This window comes from Salarias fasciatus, chromosome 20 (assembly GCF_902148845.1).
Source record: "Salarias fasciatus chromosome 20, fSalaFa1.1, whole genome shotgun sequence".
Classification (NCBI taxonomy): Eukaryota; Metazoa; Chordata; class Actinopteri; order Blenniiformes; family Blenniidae; genus Salarias; species Salarias fasciatus.
The window spans coordinates 5,410,767-5,429,798 of record NC_043764.1 but is presented as its reverse complement, the minus strand read 5'-3'; the positions used below and the strand labels follow the sequence as shown (position 1 = coordinate 5,429,798).

Genomic DNA, 19,032 nt, shown 5'->3' with positions numbered 1-19,032 from the left:
GTCGGCTAGTGAGGCTACTGGAGTTATCTACTCTTTGAGTTAGTGTCGTGAAACACAAATAGTCCAATCTGTATGCAGTTCAGCAGCATAACCACACACTGTTCCTTTGTTTTTATCGATAGCGACAGACTGCAAGAAGTCACTGTGCCTTTTGCCTGCTGTTTGAGGTGTATTTATTTATTGTAGTTTGAGCGCCATCGTGTGTTCATAATCAGAAACTACACCGAGCCTATGAAGACATTACAAACTCCTCTCACTCAGTTCTGCTGTTTTGTTTTGTGTAGGAATAGTTGAGACTCTAGCATGGATTTTTCTGACGTCTTCAAGCAATCCAACCAGCTTGCTAGAATTTCCCCAGATGGAAAGTATCTGGTAAGTGTCTGAGTTCTATGGTCAGAGTTAAGTACAGCCTTAAAAGCAAGGCCCAAGTCATTAAACCCAGACAATGAATGTTCACACTAAATTCATCAATCATCTTTCATTTACTGGTATACTACAATAATTGATAAATAATCTTTTTTTTTAGGAGTCACTTTTAAACAGTTATAAAAGTGACATTGTCGAGGACTAAGATTACCAAACTGTGGAATGAAATTTATCTTTAAAATTAGTTATTTTCATTCATCTTATTTTGATGGTTGCATATTATAGGTATGCCAGTTTCTGAGTTTATCATTTGCGTATCATTTTAAGCTTGCCCTGCAGGCATGCCTCCATTCTAGGTTTGGCTTGTGGGCTCGGGCCCTAAACTGCATGTCAGAGGATTGACTCCAAAACCTTACTTCTTCTCTATAAAGTAATAATAATAATGTGTTTTATTTCAAAGCACCTTTCAAAACTCCCAATATAAAATATTAAAACAGCAACAGCAAGTATAAAACAGTTAAAAATCTAACAAGTAAAATAGAACCACAGTGTTAAAGGTAAAATCGATCAAGTGCACCACGGTGGAAAGGCGGATCGAAAGAGTGTGGTCTCTGGCCTAAATACACCTGAGATGTACTTTTAGTAAGTGAATCATCCAGACCCCTTAGGTCCTCAGGAATATGTTCATTCAGCGTTCCTGCAGCCATAACACGGTGAAGCAGCTTTTAGTTCATAAACTCTCACCTGTGAAACCACTTCTGCTGACACACTCAGGTCTTTTAAATCAGAATTAGACACTATTATTGCTCCTTGCTTTTCAATAAACAATATTTTTTTTCCTATTTTATTATCTTATCCTAATAAGGCTTTTGCTTTCATGCTTATCTTAATCACTTTCATTAAAAGCAGTTCACTGTAAGAATTGAGAATGCCTTGTGTTTAAATAGTGTTTATAAATAAATTATCTTGTTCTACAGCAAAACTAAAAAATTAAAAAGACTGAGCATTTCAACATGGAAAAGTGAAGTTTGTTTTGTATTGTCTTTCTGATGTCTCTCCGGGGTTACGTTCCTCAGGCGACCTGCGTGCAGTACAGACTGGTGGTGAGATGTGAGCACCTTGCAGATCCTGCCCTCTACACCTGCTTGGACAAATATCCTGCATGGAATGGTCTTCAGATTCCTCTTTATCTCTGCGCAATGTACAAGAGAGGGCTGGTACAGGTAGGGATCACCACTAGACAGGAGTGTGTCTGTGTGTTTTGCTAGTTTAATATTTTAGTATTTATTAATGATTATTAATTTAAGCATGAGAAACTGTTTTTGTAGATCCTTCACAGAGGATATTTAAAAAAAAATTATATTGATTCTCTGGACTGTTTTCACTCAGTTATTGTACAAAAACAAAGTCACATTAGATGCTATGCGATGAGATGCCCAAGTACCAATTTTTTTAAAAAAAAAAGAAATCTTCAAAGAAAGTCGTTCTTATTCTTGGGATTGTTGTCCTGGGATTAAAACTGATTACATTATTGTATCATGTTTCAGTTTTTTCTAAAACTACATTGAAATAATTTGACCATCATTTCACTAATCTGTGCAACACTTGATTGAAATACAAATTTAAATATCAGTTTTATCAAACACTTCCGAGTAGTTATTCACAGAAAGAAGATTTTTATATATTGTTTCCGATTATTGGAGCAAAACTATTTTTACATATGAATTTCATCAGTGTTTTGTTAATCCGCACCTGATACGCAAGTTAGTGTAAATCAGAAAAGTAAGTCTGAGAGTCTTTTAACTCTTAATTGAAAAATGCATTCATTGTAATGATCATTTATATCTCAATTTCTAAATTGCTGAAATATTTTACATAACGACTCCAGAACCGTGCCGTGCATTGCTGTTAGGTCTCTTTACACCAGATGTTTTTAATTTTTAAAAGCTGCAGCATGAATATCAAAAGAATGTTACAAAGCATTTTTTTTTCTGTTGTTTAGTTAATTTTCATTCTGATTGTGACTTGCATAAGTAACAATGAGTTTGTCATTCTCAGCGGTGAAAAGTTCTCCACACTCAGGGTCAGTTTCGTCTGCATCACAGCACACGTAGCTTACCTTTGAAAGGGTATCCAGTGCCAGTCTTTCATGGTTTCTGATGCTAAAGTGTTTCGCACAGTGAGAAATCAACTCGAGGAAGACGACAGGATGAAAGTGACCAGTGTCATCAGTGGAGGCTGAATCTGTCGTTTCTCCAGGTGTGGTCTCTGGAACAGCCGGACTGGCACTGTAAGATTGATGAGGGCTCAATAGGACTGGTCTCCTCGCGCTGGAGTCCAGACGGACGTCACATTCTCAACACCACCGAGTTCCACGTAAGTGTGAAGCCTCTTCGTGCATGTGTGCGTGCATTCATGCACATGGAAGTGTGTTTATACGTGTGCTTGTCTGGTTTCAACTGTTGCTGGCCCTCAAGGAAGGGGGGGACCTGAAAATAGCCAGACACCAGAGCCTTTCTGGACTGCCCCTCCACCCCGCCGCCCTCCCACACCCCACCTGCTGCATGTATTCAGCCTGATTTCATAGCTCCCTTCCTGTTAGCGTCCTGTCACACACCGGGCTCAAGTGCGTCTTGGGCATGGATGCAATGTGCATGCGCCCTTCCGATGCCGGTCCGGTGTTCTCTTTGGAAACAAGTTCTTTTAATGATGCTGAAAAGCTCATGAAAATATTATGAGAGTAAACGGTTTTAAAAGCAGCAGAGGGAACATGTTTCACAACACACACTGAGGAAAATGGTCCCATTTCAAGCATGGAAGTAGTCACATAATTCATTTTTTTTCCTCATACATATACTTTTTGTATACCCCAAACTTTTAAACAGTATTCAAACAGTTTGATCCAGGTGCTTATTGTTGGCAAACCAGGGTAATTTTTAAATACTTTGGGTGAGATATTTGCTTTGGATCTAGATGTTTAATGGATTTAAACAAATTTTGAAGAGTGCAGGTTAATGCACAGAAAACGAACACTTTAAGCAGTTCATAGGAAACGCTCTTTCACTTGTCATAGAGCACAGTTGCTGTATCAGAAGCAGTACTGCTCAAAGTGTGCACACGTCTGCCCAGAGAAGAGCAAAGACACTTAAAGAAACAACTGTATTATTCTTCGAAAGTTTTTTATGATTTCTTACTTCATTATTAAGCTCTTCATTCATGCCATGATGAAACGAGAGAATATCAAATTAATGGAATTTTAAGCTTGATCGGGTTTTGCCTTCATTTAGCATTGAATTTACAGTGAAGTGTTGTAGCTGTTGTGAGCTTACAGAAAAGTAAAAAACAGTTTTAATCAAAGATGGATCTCTAAATTCTCTCATCTGCCTCCATTTTATTCATATTCCTCTTCATGAAACCTTGTCAGCCCCCCATGTAACTAACACACACACATAGAGAAGCGTATTTTACCAAATTAACCCAGGATCATCTGTTCACGCTGTATATTACAAAACTGCCTAAACCTTAAGCTTCCTCCATCTGTTAAATATTGTGAAGCCATTAGTGCGAATCGACTCGCAGCTGACTGTATTGCTTCCATCAACTGCTGGCTCATGCCTGCATTCCCACTTGGAATGAGGAGCTGTTGGCTGAGGGGCCTGTCGGCGCACCGCTGAAATGAAAGGGCGACGCTTCGAGGCATCGGGTTGTGTCACAGCGTCTGAAAAGTCTTGCACACATACTTTGAATACGCTGATCTCCTCTGGCCTTCAAATGATCAGGTTGGGTGAAATCACTCAACAGCTTCTCCAAAGTGCGTCTAATCATCACTCACATCTTCAGTTCATTCAGTCAGAATGTCCCTTTTGAAATGAATAATATTGATGTAAATGGGTCGGTTTGCTTTGTGACAGGTGTATCTGCTAAGAGCGAGCTCAGGAGAGAAGGGGATTTTTAGTTTATGCAAGTCTGAAGGACCAGACCAATAAAGACGTCTTGGGTTCAGTTGTGCACCTCAGAATTCCTGTTTTATATTGGCTCCATAGTAAGCATGTGCTGTAAGAGGTGAGAAGATATAGCAGCTACCCGCGGAGCATGTGGAGTACAGCGAGGCACCGCGGCGGGCCGTGTCTGTCATGCTAAACCTGACTCCAGGAGTCGGCTGACAGGTGTTGTGGTCCGACACACAACTGTGTCTGGTCTGCATGCGGGTGCACGGAGTGCAAGTGTCTGTGGCACGTCTGCTTTGTGTCTGTCTGAATCCTCAACAAAGTCTAATGGGATGGAGAAGAATCCTTCAGGAAATACGACATCTGCATAAAATCTTCAGAACCTGTGGTTCATTTCAACACTTTAAGAATAATTGTTGATGTTCCTTTGGCTGCTTTGTGTTTGGAACCCACGAGAAGCGAAATGTGAGCAGATGCTGGACTGATGCTGTTATCGCAAAATTACATTCAGAGGTCAGATAACAACACTTCATTTAATAAAGGTTCAACGTTTAAGCCACTCTGGGATTTGTAGGTAAACGTTTTTTCGAGAAAAAAGCAGTAAAGAAAGGTCAGGAGCTTTGAGAAAACATTGTAGAGGCACACCCCCAAACTGCAGATATCAGGTATGAATCATGCAGTCGCAACTTCCTTTGTCTAAGTGGTGAACGGATTCTTACACACACTGGATGAGCAAACGATTGATCCAGATCAGTCTAGGATCTTAGGGTGTATTGCGATCAGTAAATGGGTTCTCAACACTACGTAATGGGGAAAAAAGCAGATTAAATTAACGTCCAGTTTATTGATGAATTTTGCACCGACTTCAGTTTCTGTGATTCACTGTGTTGAGTGTTTATCGCTCCGTCTCCATTCCTCCAGTTCATAGAATAGCTTCAGTGCACCGCTGCAGATAGTACAGAGCATGTAGTCACTCTTCCACAGACTTAAAGACAAGTGTGTGTGTGTGTGTGATGGAAAAACAGAGACGGCTAAGTCACGTCACTAAAGCCAGTCACTGAGAGATGTGGGATAAAACATTTCTCTTTTCCGTTTTAGATCCAGAGGTACAAGCATCCTTTTGAGCAGCAGAGACTACTGTGATGTTCAGCTGAAGCTTAAACCGATAGTGGCATACCACACCTAAAATTACACAATATTATATATATGTAATGCTAATCACTTAATTGTTTCTGAATGACAAAAAAATCCTGGAAAAAGACCCCTTCGTTAGAGTCCAAGGACTTTTTAATTTCTTTGATGTAATGGCCACATATATATGTCTAACATAGGTATTTGTCAAATCCCACATCCAGATTTTTGTCGTTGTCAGGTCAGAGTCGTATCACTCACTTCCATTGTCACTTGCTCTCAATAGAAACCAGTACCAGTGGTGCTTACTGTGCATCCTTCCGGAGCAGAGGCTCCAAAACCGAGTTAATGGAAGAAAAACAGCCACTTGTTCGAACGCTGCCAAGGAGCCCACTGAACTTACCTTCACCCCGGCCCAAGATTTCATTAAGGCTGCGCCAGGAGGGTGTTCGTGTCGGGTTTGAATTTCATCCCCACTCATAAACAGCCTGCTATATTAACTTGTTTAGGGACAGCTGCCCGTGGTGTGGATCATGCCTCTGTGTGTGTGTTTGTCTGTGTATGTGTCAGTAAATCTGCTTAGCTGGCGCTGCGTGCGTCAGGGTGGCTTTTGTTTTGTTTACGTTTCGGCCCCAGCCCGAATAGCTCAAGCACTCTGATATTATGGGTGTAAAATACTTTATTATTAGCACAAAGATGGCATTCTATCAGACGAGAGGGTTTATTGATCTCTGATTTGGTAGCAGCCACAGTGAGCGCCTTAACAGCTTCACAGTAGTAAATAAAAAAGGATTTAGATTTGGGAATGGTGCCATCCCATAGATGTAAAGTCATGTTGCTAAACCCACCCTATGTATTATCAGACTTTATGCAAGTGGTCTCCTGTTTGAATTCCATCCATTTATCTTCGGACCTCACAAAATGCCACTTGGGTAATCCGGAGAGGGGTGACGGGCAGGAGGGGGGCGGTGGAAAAACCCCGGCCAAGGACACTGCTGAGCTTGACTTCTCTAATGGTTTTTACATTGTTGGGATCAGATTAGCGGTAACATACTTGGCCGGTGCAGACGGAGCCCTGCTAATGTGTAGCATTGCTGGCAACAATGCTACTGGACTGCAGTGTGAAGGCACTGCGGCGGGGGACAATAGCTCGCCATACCCAGCGTGGCTCCTGCTCCTCGCTGCAGCCACGAGGCTGTAACAGGAGAAATAAGCTATATTGGTTTGAGATGGCTTCCGATGAGGAATGCCTGAAGGCTAATCCTCCGCTGACAGACACTTCTGTATGGCATCAATTGCACTCGCCCATTCTCTCGCTCTCGCTCCGGCGCGCAACAAGAATGGCAGACTGACGGGTTTTATTCCAGCTTGCTGTCAGTAACTTTTGGTTTATAACCGATCTCGGTTATCATGTTGCCCACAGACTGTCCTGTTGGGAATGTTCCCGAATTCTTTGCTTTTCTTGTTGTGAATACTTGCTAACAGACATTAAATAGGAGTGAAAATGTGACACAGCCATCCTGCTTCGCTTCAGGACTAATCCCTCTGCCCGATTATCTTGTCACAACATTGGAAGTGAGTTTAATTGTTTTATTGTTGATTACAGTTTCATAGAGCCTCTGCTGATAACACATCAGGTGTGTAAATCACTTCTTTGATTACCATCTGCTCCTGGTTTGTAAAAGTGTTAATCGACCTCAGGAAGCCTTTTCACACTAATCATGTTCATGTAATGATCACAATACAGCAGAAAGATGTGCTTGTGGTGTAATTACAGTCCTGCTAACCCTGGCACCCCGGCAGCCCATCTGACGGACGAACGGCAGCTGCTCTGCTCCGGTTTTGTCTTTTCACACCACCCTCCGCACACCTTTGGTGAGGATGCTTCATCTAAAGGGTAGCTTTACCAACTGAGGCTCTCATTGCGCAGTCCCCCACATGGAAAAGCATTTCCCACCTATTTTCCTCATGCTGCCCTTCCTCCAGCCAGTTTAAGGTTACACAGCCTCCGGCTCCTGATCTCCGGTGCATCCCCCGCGTGGCGGGTTCAAGGCATCGAAGAAGTGCCAGCGTGTTTGTGTTTGAGCGGTGTTGATGTTGGTTGCCATGGCAGCGTGTCTGAGGGGAAGTCCAGGAAGCGTGCGGCGAGGTGTTATTACTGGACCGCCACAGCTGGATGTCTTGACCAGACCGGAGGGTGAAGTGACAGACTGGGCCCGGTTCAGATGACTGTCTGGACGGCCTGACGAAAGCTGTGGCAATCGGCTGTTTTGGCTCAGATCAGACAACTCACTGGACTTTTAAATGAAGAATTTTGTTATTGTAGCCTTTGTTATTGTGCTTCAATTCTCTTTGATTGACTCATTTTCAATTTGATGTAAACAGATATTAAAAAATCTCTTTTCCATCTTTGAATTCATGTGGAAACAGAGTTTGATTTTAAAAAGGTATTAAATTAGCAACCGGGCTAAGTAATCATCCTGTAATCATTTTTATTTATCTGATCCATTTTAGTAAATATCCCAGCTCATGTTGATCTGTCTCTTGCTGCATATTCTGAAGACATTCATGTGTTGGCAGAAAGAAACGCATTTTTACACAATATTATATTAACTACATTAAAACTGAGGAAAATGTTCACTTGCTTTTTCACCAATTAAAAGGAATCTTTTAGCTTTCAAAAAATAGATTCAAAGCAGAAATCTGTGGTGTATGAACCCTTTTGGTTCTCCCAGTGCGTCGTCTGTAAGCCAAATATTAATCCCAATCATACGTTTGGAAGTAATCCTCTGTTATTGGAGTAACTGTTCAGTGTGTGAACACCTCAACACCCAGGCAGCTGTTCAGCAGCACAGACCACAACACCTAAAACCAAGTCACTTGGACTCCTTTAATTTTTCAAAACAAATGCAAGATGCTTCAAGCTCAGAAATCAGCTGCCATGATGGCTTTTCTAGCACGAGTCTTGCTGAAGTGAAGTCGGGGTGTCTGGGAGACGGCAGTCCAAAGTGAGTCTGAACACATGAGGTGTCTTTGTTTGGCCGTCCTGCGGTCAGACAGTTATCCCGTGGCGCTGCCTCGCATCTCATCTGTGGGAATGATCGCCGCTCGTCGGCCACACAACTCGCTGTTAATTTGTCACACTTGTTGCAAACACGTCTCGGATTACATGTGGGCTGAATGGGCTGGACCCGTTTTCCCGCCACGTGCTGACATGTTGTTTTGTGTGCGTTAATTTCATACACACACTCATACACACGTCCTAATTCATTCAGTGCAGCTTCTTTCAGGTCCTGTCAGTGACGGCAGGTTCACTGAAACACTACACACACACACACACACACACACACACACACACACACACACACACCGCAATGCTCAACCATTCATCTGATGATAGATGGATTCTTTGTCGCCATCTCACATCCCTCACAAAGATTCGCCTCCTCCACTCGAACACATAAAGACGTCTGTCCACAGCCATTAAAGTACGAGCTGCTTCATGTCAGTGTGGAGCGGCAAAACTGACGGACACATTATTCGGTGAAGTCGAGCACTTAGAGGTCTCTCTCCCTGGAACAGGTTTGTGTTTACTCCCACTGCGAAACACAGTGAACCACAGAACAGATAATAAAATTCCTCTTTTGGAAAAAATACTTTCTTTTCATTTTATTGCACTGCAGTATTTGTTTTTTTGTCATCTCATGTTCACACAGAGCATTGTATTGTTTATTTTTACTATTGTGTGTGCATGTGTGTTTTTATAGCCATGTTTACTCCCTGTCTTTGCATCTAAAACGTCATAGCCCTCTGTGCTTAACGGATTCAACCTGTAACTATTTTTTGGACTTGTAACAGTCAGGGTTTGACACTTCGGGCCTTATTGATTGAAACCTGTGCAAGATTGATGTGATGATGTTTCATGACCAGACACACTGAGGGCTGCTTTTTTTGTTTTTAGGAGTGTGAAATAACACACACTATCCATTTAGTGCAGAAGTGTCAAACATAAGGCCCGTGGGCCAAAAATGGCCCACTAGGGGCTCCAATCTGGCCCATAAAACTACCAAAGACAGTTTTAATTTTATTTTAGGGAAGTGCTGAAATAAATTTAGAACAGTTGTACAATTATAGAACTGAAAATTAGCTAAGTATACTCAAGGCAGAAAGGATGAGCTCGAGTAAAAATACAAAATTTCAGAAACACAAAATTTCACAATAGTTATAAATTGAAGCCAACAAGAGTTTTTCCAGCAAGTTTTTATCTTGGGGCACATAAAATGTAAATTATAAATAAATCTTCCCTTTTTTTAGCTTTATTCATACAAAAATATTTATTTACATTTTTACATTTGTTTTACATTTTGCTGGTAAATGAAATAATTCCCAATTTTTTTAGTAATTTTTTTTTTGTGCCCCTCTTGTTTCCTTGACAGCTGAGAATCACGGTCTGGTCTCTGTGCAACAAAGCTGTGTCTTACATCAAGTATCCCAAAGCATGTGATAAGGGTGAGTATGAGACTGATGTGTGTGTGTGTGTGTGTGTGTGTGTGTGTGTGTGTGTGTGTGTGTGTGTGTGTGTGTGTGTGTGTACTCCCAGAGTACCTGAGGACATGGCTGGCAGTCCAATTGCCTTGGCATGCCCCATGAATCACATGCCGTTCTGTACCTTGTGGCGCATCCCGGGATATGTGGGCGAACGGCGGCCGTCTCCGCTGACAGCTGCGGCCCTCTTCAGTAAATGGGGCATGCTCCTCATAACCGGCCTGTCAGCAGCTCCTGGAAAAATGATTGTCTGTGACTCTCCCCATTTTCCACATGCAATCCCCTGCCCTTCTGCGACCCGGGTATCTTCAGAGCTGTCATATAAATAATATGGCCGTGATAGTTGCATGCCACAGACTTGATGGTGCCAAAGAATCGGATAATCACTTTGGATGAAATACTTGGGAAGACATGAGTTCATATTTTCAGTTTTATCTGCATATGCAGTTACGGGTTTTTATTGTCGGTAAAAAAAACGTGTTTCGATCCGAGCTGCGAGGAACCGATCCTCTGTGTTTCCATACTTTAGGCTTTAAAATTTGTGAACATCTGCGACAAATCTGTGTTCTGAGATGTTACCACAGAATCATCTAACAAATTCAACTATTTAAAAAAATGAGTCTAAAATCTAAAAAATTCCAGCATATTTACGAGTTTCTGTTAAAATACTTGAGATTATACTTCTGGGGTAGGGAGAGGGTTTGTTTATTGTTCGTCCGATTATGTCCACTCAACCAACAAAAAAGAAAAGATGTTATATTTTTCTGAACGGTTTCTCTATGATTTGCATTTCATAAATAAAAACATAAAAAAAAATACTTGAGTAAATCTGCAATACTTTTTAACTTAAGTCTATCAAACAAATTCCCAAGTTTTTTTTTATTGTGATGACTGAACATTTTTGGTGTGTTTATCTAATACAGGACAAGGAATTATGAACTAGTCTGTACAGAAAAATCTTTCACTCAAATAAACAAAATGATGCATTCTGAACCTAAATCATAAGTTACAGAAATGAGTGTATTTTATTGAAAAACATAGTTGCAAGCTGTAAAACATCTGCTGAACGGATCGCTCCTTCGTTAATCAGCTTGTTTTCTCCTCCCTCCATCCTTTACCACAGGGATCAGCTTCAGCAGAGACGGGCAGTACTTGGCTCTGGCCGAACGCCGTCAGTGCAAAGACTGCGTTAGTATATTCGTGTGTAACAACTGGCATTTGCTTCGGGTAAGTCAGTTGTTACTTTAAGTTACTCTGAATACTTTCTGTCTTACACAAAATATACTGGACAAAACGTAAAGCACATCAAGCTTTTTTTGTACTTGACTCTTCGCTGCACATCTGAACTCATTTTATGACTGAATATTGCAGGAAATTAGAAGACGTCAGTGTTTAGTTCTGCCTGTATTTCCCACACAGCACTTTGAGACGGAGACGGAGGACCTGGCAGGCCTGGAGTGGTCCCCCAGCGGCTGTGTGTTGGCAGTGTGGGACAGCTGTCTGGAGGTGAGGCGGCTGCACAGCATGATTTCTGGACGTTTCTGAAATATTGTACTTTACTAACTTTGCTTCAATTATTTTTTTTCAACAAAACAAATGATTAATTTTTCTTTGGATGCACATTGTGTTTGTGTGTTGCTGTCCTCTCCGCAGTACAAGGTGCTGCTGTATTCGTTGGATGGCCGCTTGCTGTCAACGTTCAGCGCGTACGACTGGTCGCTGGGCATCAAGGCTGTGTGCTGGAGCCCCAGCAGCCAGTTCCTGGCTGTCGGAAGCTACGATGAAAAAGTAAGAGGAGTCTCTTTAGAATCACTCTCTGCTTCGTTTTCAGGAGAAAGTTTCAGTGTCTCACCTCCTGATGCAGCTCACTTTGAAATGTGTGAACAGCTTTAAAGCAGGACTGTCTGAGGTTCCCCGTTTAGCTTCATTACACACAAAACTTATTAGTTGAAGCTTAGTTTTTCTTTTTTTGTTTTAATTTTACATAATTTTTTCACTGATTAAAATCTAAAGTCCATGAACTTAAAATTACACACGATGAAATGTGTTCCTTTTTTTTTTTTTTTTTTTTTTAACAGAAGCCTTAATTTTCACAATAAACCTTAAGAAGTTCACAGAACAATTGAGTTTTAAATTTAGATACAACTGATAAAAAAAATGAATTTTCAATGACTTTTTTTTTAGTGTGAAGTTTCTGCACAGTATTGTTTATTTATTTTCAATTATTCCTTTGAATCTCACTATTTATGGTGAAAACACTAACCTGATAACACACAGTTCAATATGAATGAGAAATTTATCTCAACAAAGCTGACATGGTCCAAACATAAATATACATATTGATGATTAAGTATGATCCTTTCCTTCGTTTGTTCATATCGGTACAAAGCAAATGAGTGAGGATGTTTGTCTTCTCTTAGGTCTGCATCCTGAATCACATCACATGGAAGAAAATCATGCAGTTTGAACATCCTGCTGCCCTCGATGACTCCAAAGCTGTGAGTGTCATTCAACATCTTTAAGCATCAAGGGTTTTGTTTTTTTTTTTTTTTTGCATAGTTTTTATTTACTGCTTGCTGGGTTTCTAGACTGTGTACATGGAGGTGGAAAAAAGGCCAGCCAGGAGCAGTGAGGAAATGTCGCTACACAACATCGCCTCCAGCACCGCGCTGTTCAGCACTCAGAGCAACTGTAGGTCGGCAGTGGAAACACTCCAGACTGAAACACTGCAGCTCTCATAGCCAGTTCTGTCTGATCCTCTTCTCCCTCAGATGACATCTGCCTGCCGCCGGTCCAGATCCCGGTCGTGGATCCAGACCCGGACCGAGCAAACCCCGCCATGGGTGTGTCCGCCTTGGCTTTCAGCGCAGACAGTCGCTACCTCGCCACGAAAAACGGTAAAACTTCCCACTGAAACCAGAAACCATTTCTGGTGTTACGAGGTTCTGCGGCCAGAGAGGCTTGAAGTGTCGTCTCTGCTCCTCTCACACCAGACAACATGGCCACCACCGTCTGGGTGTGGGACATGCAGAAGTTGAGACTGGAGGCCGTGCTGAGGCACACGTCGGGCGTTCGCTGCTTCCAGTGGAGTCCCCGGAGCGCCCGGCTGGCGCTGTGCACAGGAAACTCCAACCTGTACATGTGGTCGCCGGGAGGCTGCATCGTTGTCCAGGTCCCGTCTGAAGGTAACCTGGTCCCGGTCCCAGGGAGCCGGCACACACACCCCAGCCATTCTTCTTCTATCTATAGTCATGTAGATTTCAGACTAAGAGACACGGTGGTGGTGTTGATGTTAGCGCTCCCGCCTCGTAGAGATGAGGGTGAAATATTGCAGAAATAGTGCATTAAGACGAAACGTTTCTTCTCTGCAGGTCAGTTCCAGGTCCTGTCGTTGAGCTGGCACCCCGCCGGAGACCGTCTGGTCCTGCTTGGAAAGGAGCAGCTGTGTTTGTGCTACCTGGACACTAATAAGCAGGACAGCTGAAAGACTTCTCAGACTTGATGAAGCGCCGGCTCATTTGACCTGACCTACCTGAGGAAAGGTGACGATTTACAGACCAATAGAAACACTCCTGAAAGCTTTCACATGAACTGGAGCTGCTCTAAATGCTTTTAAGGACCTCAGTTGAGATTTTCTCATCAAGAAAGCCTCAAATCTTTGTGTCTCTTAGTATTTTTCTAAATGTTTTTCCATTAAAATTTTCTACTGAAGAACCAAACACTGTGAGCTAGTAAATGTTTACATAATTTTATAGATTTTCTGTGTATTTCCATGAAAAAGTGGAATTGTTTTGTAATAAATTATGATCCTTTGAAAACAAATCTGCAGTGTGTCAGTTTATCCATGATCAAGTGTTCACTGTGAATTATGGGTAACCAGCCAGCTTCAGGCGCAGCGCCTCAAAAGAAACAGTGATGCAGTAGATTGATGTGAGAAGTGGAGACCGAGGAAACGTCTGCGAAAGAGAAAGATGATGATCCAGCATTTCTGGAACAAATGAATGAAACTTTGATCCATTAAAATGAGCATCATGCATCTGATATGAATAAAACTCTGAGGCATTTAGCGTTCATATTAGCCGCTGTGCTACAAAGACCTGTAAGCTTTGTCACAATGTTTAATAAGTTAACCCTCTCCAAGCAACACTCCAGAAGCTTCAGGAGCTCACCGCATCAAGAGGAGTGCAGAAGAACAAAAACTTTAATCAGTGTTCCTTTAAAAAAACAAAAAAAACATCCATCATGCAAACTTAACATGCAGCGAGCATGCAGACCAGAAAACAAACAGTTGAATTTGTTTAGCATGACAAGAGAAACTTTAACCTCTGTGTGTGTGTGTGCGCGTGTGTGTGTGTGTGTGCATGGTGTAGTTTGTCAGTTTGATGGATCGGAGTGCAAAAGACCAACAAGGCAACTTACAACCAGAAGACACAGTTCACACTGCATTAAACAGCCGACGTATAAAAACATTTTTGGTTATGAGAGCAAAAAACTGGCAGCACGAAAAGTCAAACACTCAACATGGAACTTGAGTCCCGCCGGACCGAGCGTCTCCGGCTCTTTCAGCTGAACGTGTCCACATGAAGCGGAGCCCGGAGCCTTTCCTGCAGAGCAGTGCACATCCCGTCCTCTCCTCGTTCCACAACAACTAAACATCTGTTTGAAGAACCACGTGGCGAGGCCGTTAAACTCCGCCCACCGAGAACACCCAGCGGCTCCTAATTCTGGATTCATCGTATAGTTTCACCCAAACGAAGCACATAATCAACCCTTCAAACCGCAGATGAGCAGAATCTATCAGGTGTTTATTATGAGCCCTCTATGCACTTCACAATAATAAATATTAATGAGGAAATAACTTGTTTAGATGCTAAAAGTGTGTGTATGTAGTCTCCACTGGTTAGATCTGTTATATTAAAGTTTATTTTATATTACTCTTAAATAAATTATTAAAAGTTTCACCCTTTATCCCCCCCCCCCCCCCAGCGGCTACCCTGAAACTCTCCTGCACGCTTTGAAAACCACGGCTCTCGAAATCCGCTCTGACAAGTTTTCATGAGAAGCATGAAATGAACGAAGCTCCGCCTGCAGTGTGGCTCCCGCCGATCTCCACCTGGAGGACGCGGCTCTTCGGCGGGAAAACGGATGAGTAGACGGTTCATGCAGTGCAGCGCATCATTGACCTACGAGTTGTCTCTCGAATCGGCGCGGACGCCCGACGCCTCCGCTCGCACACGGCCCTGCGGCTCCTCTCGGGCAGCGCCGTGTGCCGCCGACGCCTGTACTGAGTTCTGGAGACGCCGCGGCGCGTCAGAAGCCGATCTTCCCGCGCGTCATGGAGTAGCCCAGCTTGGCCTCGTTGTTGATGAAGGACATGATGCCCAGGTAGGTCTCGATGAGCAGGGGCCTCTCCAGGATCAGGACGCCGTTGGCCCGCCCGGGGATGGGGTGCTCCTTGTGGGCTTTCTTCACTGCCTGCACCAGCTGGGTTCGGAAGTTATCCATCTGGAAATGTGGAAAAAAAAACAAAACAAACAACATAAGCTGGATGAAATGCTGTAACAGTACACAGACTGTTCATTACTCTAGCGTCCAGAATCACAGTGCTGTTCTGAAAAGTGAAATAACGGAAGCAATTTAGACTTTACAGCCAAAAGAAGCCAGACTGATTCAACGCAGGTAGAAATAGTTCCATTGTTCCATTTTTTAAATCAGCTGTTCTGAATTGAGCTGCCTGCTGCCACGGCTGGCCGACTCCAGCACACGGACAGAGGCCCTCCCGGCGTTACAGATTACCCTCCCACAGGGGGCGATACCTGGCAGAGGGAGGCCACCTTCTCGTCGGCGTGCGCCATGGGATGCTCCGTGAAGGTGGCGTAGGGCATGTCGGTGGACCAGGGGTTCCAGCGGTTCAAGAAGGAAGCCCGGGGACGCTTGTCCCACTGGACACGGATCCCGTAACCCTCTCTTCTGTGAAAACAGACGTTCTTAATGTTAATGGAACACCGCAGAACAGTAAACATACCTGGTGATTGACTTTATCCTTATTTCCTTATTCTGTAGTTCAAAACTCCTTTTCATTACCTCACAGCACAAACATTTCATTCTGATCAATCCAGTTTTTGTCAGTTTTGTTGCACTGACCTGGCTTTTCACTTATACATCAAATCGCACTTCATCGTTTTTTGACTCTGTGTGTGCTGAACGACAGCTTTCCTTCACTCAGATTTATGTTTTTTTTGTCTGGTCGGTATGAACATCAACGTACTTGTTGAGGGATTTTGGTGGGAACTCGAACTCGCCCACGGAGATGGTGTCCACCGCGTTGAGCGAGATCCGGATGACTTGCTGACACAGCAGGTTGATAAAGTCATACTTGCACACCAGGAGGGACCTGCATTGAAAACCCGGAGCAAGTGGTCATCAGGGAAGAGGCGGGTTTTATTTAACCACAGAAGAAGATGCTCACCTGTCAGTTATCAGCACCAGCCTCTCCTTGTCGTTGTTCCAGTGGTCGACTCTGCAGAAAACACAGAAGTCACATGACCGAACACGAAAGCCTTCTAATTGAAGCGGGGTTTGGATTAAAGGTTCTAATGAAGCGTCTCCGGTGGAGGACTCACTCCGCCAGCAGCCACACGCTCAGCACCTCTCCGTCCTCGGACGGCAGCGCCACCGTGCGGATGTCGCTCACCGCCTGCTCGATGGTTCCTGGCTGGAGGACCACAGCACAGCATCAGCCACACACGCACACACACACACACACATGCACGCACACTCACCCTGAACACGAAGTAGTCCTTGACTTTGGCCTGCATGGTGGGGTTGTGCACGTGGAAGGGCGTCAGCGTCTGGAGCGGCGGGCAGCACGCCACCGAGGCTCCGTGTCCGAGGCTGCGCTCGGCCTCCGGCGGCGTGAAGGCGACCTCCACCCCCTCCTCGGCCTCGGCCGGGTGGAGCACCGCGGCGCCCGGGCTCTCCGGCTCCACGGCGTCGTTGAGCTGGAGCATGGCGGAGGAGAGGCGCTGCGGGGGGCCGTCAGATGGGAAAACGTCCTCCTGGGAAGCCACACGCTCCCATCGAGCACCGACAGTGTTTTGATAGTGAGGGTGAAGAGGAAGTAGTCCCTCCCGCTGCCCCCTGTTCCAGTCCTGTCCTCTTAAAGGGCCACAGCGCAGACAGGCGCCAGTGGGAGGAACGACACGGAAATCAGCTTTTCAGTCCAGTTTTTAACAAAACATCAATTATTACAACACACTCATCTCCAGGCTGTGGTCCAGAGAAATGACAATATTCCACACAAACAAGCATCAGGATGATGAGAGGAGAGAGAATCCTGTATGGCTGGAAGAAACCTGCAGAACCAGACTCAGAGGGGGTAATTTGTGCCAAGGGGCAAGTAGTGCCACCCCTATTATTTAGAAAACCATAGTAGTTTTTGGTCATGTGACCACATATTTTTGAAGAGGCTTCCATTCCGCTCATCTTGCAAAAAAGGGAGACACATGGCTTGAGAGGTAAGCACATTTAAGTTCAAAAACCATTTTTTTGCCCTCCAAAGTAAAATTTCCATGGTTAAGGTTTTTTGATTGCTGTGTTTGAACAATTATAGAAAAATTTGAAAACATTTCACCCATGTTTTATTGCTTTAATAAGCTACTTCATGAGTCTATACAGTTTACATGATGCTAGCTCAGAACAGCTGGGGGAGGCATTTTTTTTTCGAAATAGTGGGCCTGGGGTAATTTGTGCCAAAGGAGCTGGGGTAAGTTGTGCCAGTGGCACAACTTCCCCAAACTTGTGATTATTTACTATATATTACTTTTTTTGAATTTACTGTTATTGTACATCTTATTCTTCCATTTGATCACTAAAACTATGTGTCATTCTTAATTTCAGATCAGAATCCATCATGTCACGCAGATACAAAAGGAAGACAGACAGGGTTCCAACTTTTCAAAGTTTCTGAAGCAAAGTTATGAGGCCTGTTGATGGAAAGTCCATCTTCACATTTAGAGAGAATGATGAAGGAGTCATCCCTCGAGGTGATGTGCTTAAAAAATTTCCCACACCATAAAAGCATGGTGATAGAGCCAGAAGGGAGCGCAAGTTCATATTCCACTGCAACATTGACAAGTGGAACGTCCAGTAGTAGGTCGAATCTGTGAAGATATTCAGATGCAGATGCAGTCAGGTGCTCATTTTTGATTTTTGATTTTGTTCTTAGCCTGGGTTCATGTGGCGCTAGGCCTTGTTGAAGCAAATTTGATTATGTTAAAACTTTAAATAAGCATTAAACAAGTACGTTTGTATTTAATTTGTATTGTTTTTATCTAGCATTATCATTTTTATATAAACTCTATTTCAGACACAGTTGGTCCATATGAAAAATACAAAAAACATTACAAAACACTAAATTTTTTATATTAAAATTATCTTTTTTACTTCAGTTATAAGTGGCACAGTTTACCCCAGTGTATTCTGACTAATGGCACAATTTACCCCGCACTTGGGGTAAGTTGTGCCACAAAACCACTTTTTTTTCCAAAGCCATATTTCTCACACAGTTTATTTAAGATCCAAAGTGATTGCTCCCAGGGATGCACAACATCCTAAACTATATGAACAGATTTTAGTTGCAGGCATTCCTGTTATCCCCTTGTTTAAAAGGCACTTTAAGTAAAAATTGGCACTACTTACCCCACTCTCCCCTATATAATATATGTATTAACCTTTATTTAGACAGGAAGGTCCCGTTGAGATTAAAAACCTATTTTTCAAGGGAGTCCTGGGAAATGTAACACACACTGAATAACAAAAGCCATTAGACGGATGTCAACATTTTTCTTTGATGTTCCCAAAGTTCCCATCTGCTCTAACTAGTTATTTAAAATCACATTTTTCCAGACACCCCAAAATCCCCCCAAAATTTCAGAAATTAACATGAAATGTGATTCTTTAAGTTTCACAAATTCTTTTCTTCTGATATTCTGAGTTCCTGAGTTCTGACATAATTTACATTTTTTCCTGGTTGTTCAGAGCT

At 43.1% G+C, this 19,032-nt stretch overlaps 2 protein-coding genes across 2 annotated transcripts; one reads left to right on the top strand and one right to left on the bottom strand.

The window, feature by feature from the left end:
• The first annotated feature begins 280 nt into the window (after nucleotides 1–280).
• LOC115407877 (WD repeat-containing protein WRAP73) lies at nucleotides 281–13,805 on the top strand. Its single transcript, XM_030118428.1, has 12 exons — nucleotides 281–372; nucleotides 1,443–1,589; nucleotides 2,626–2,742; nucleotides 9,881–9,953; nucleotides 11,113–11,216; nucleotides 11,409–11,495; nucleotides 11,643–11,777; nucleotides 12,410–12,487; nucleotides 12,578–12,680; nucleotides 12,761–12,886; nucleotides 12,983–13,174; nucleotides 13,361–13,805. Exons 1-12 carry the CDS (start codon nucleotides 304–306, stop codon nucleotides 13,471–13,473), a joined length of 1,344 nt encoding a protein of 447 aa, XP_029974288.1. The 5' UTR covers nucleotides 281–303; the 3' UTR covers nucleotides 13,474–13,805.
• Nucleotides 13,806–14,154: 349 nt separating this feature from the next.
• Nucleotides 14,155–17,084, bottom strand: tprg1l (tumor protein p63 regulated 1-like). The gene is made up of 6 exons (XM_030118429.1): nucleotides 16,772–17,084; nucleotides 16,613–16,704; nucleotides 16,459–16,509; nucleotides 16,258–16,383; nucleotides 15,806–15,959; nucleotides 14,155–15,494 (listed from the first exon to the last, which is right to left on the bottom strand). Exons 1-6 carry the CDS (start codon nucleotides 16,997–16,999, stop codon nucleotides 15,300–15,302), a joined length of 846 nt encoding a protein of 281 aa, XP_029974289.1. The 5' UTR covers nucleotides 17,000–17,084; the 3' UTR covers nucleotides 14,155–15,299.
• Between the last annotated feature and the right edge of the window lie 1,948 nt (nucleotides 17,085–19,032).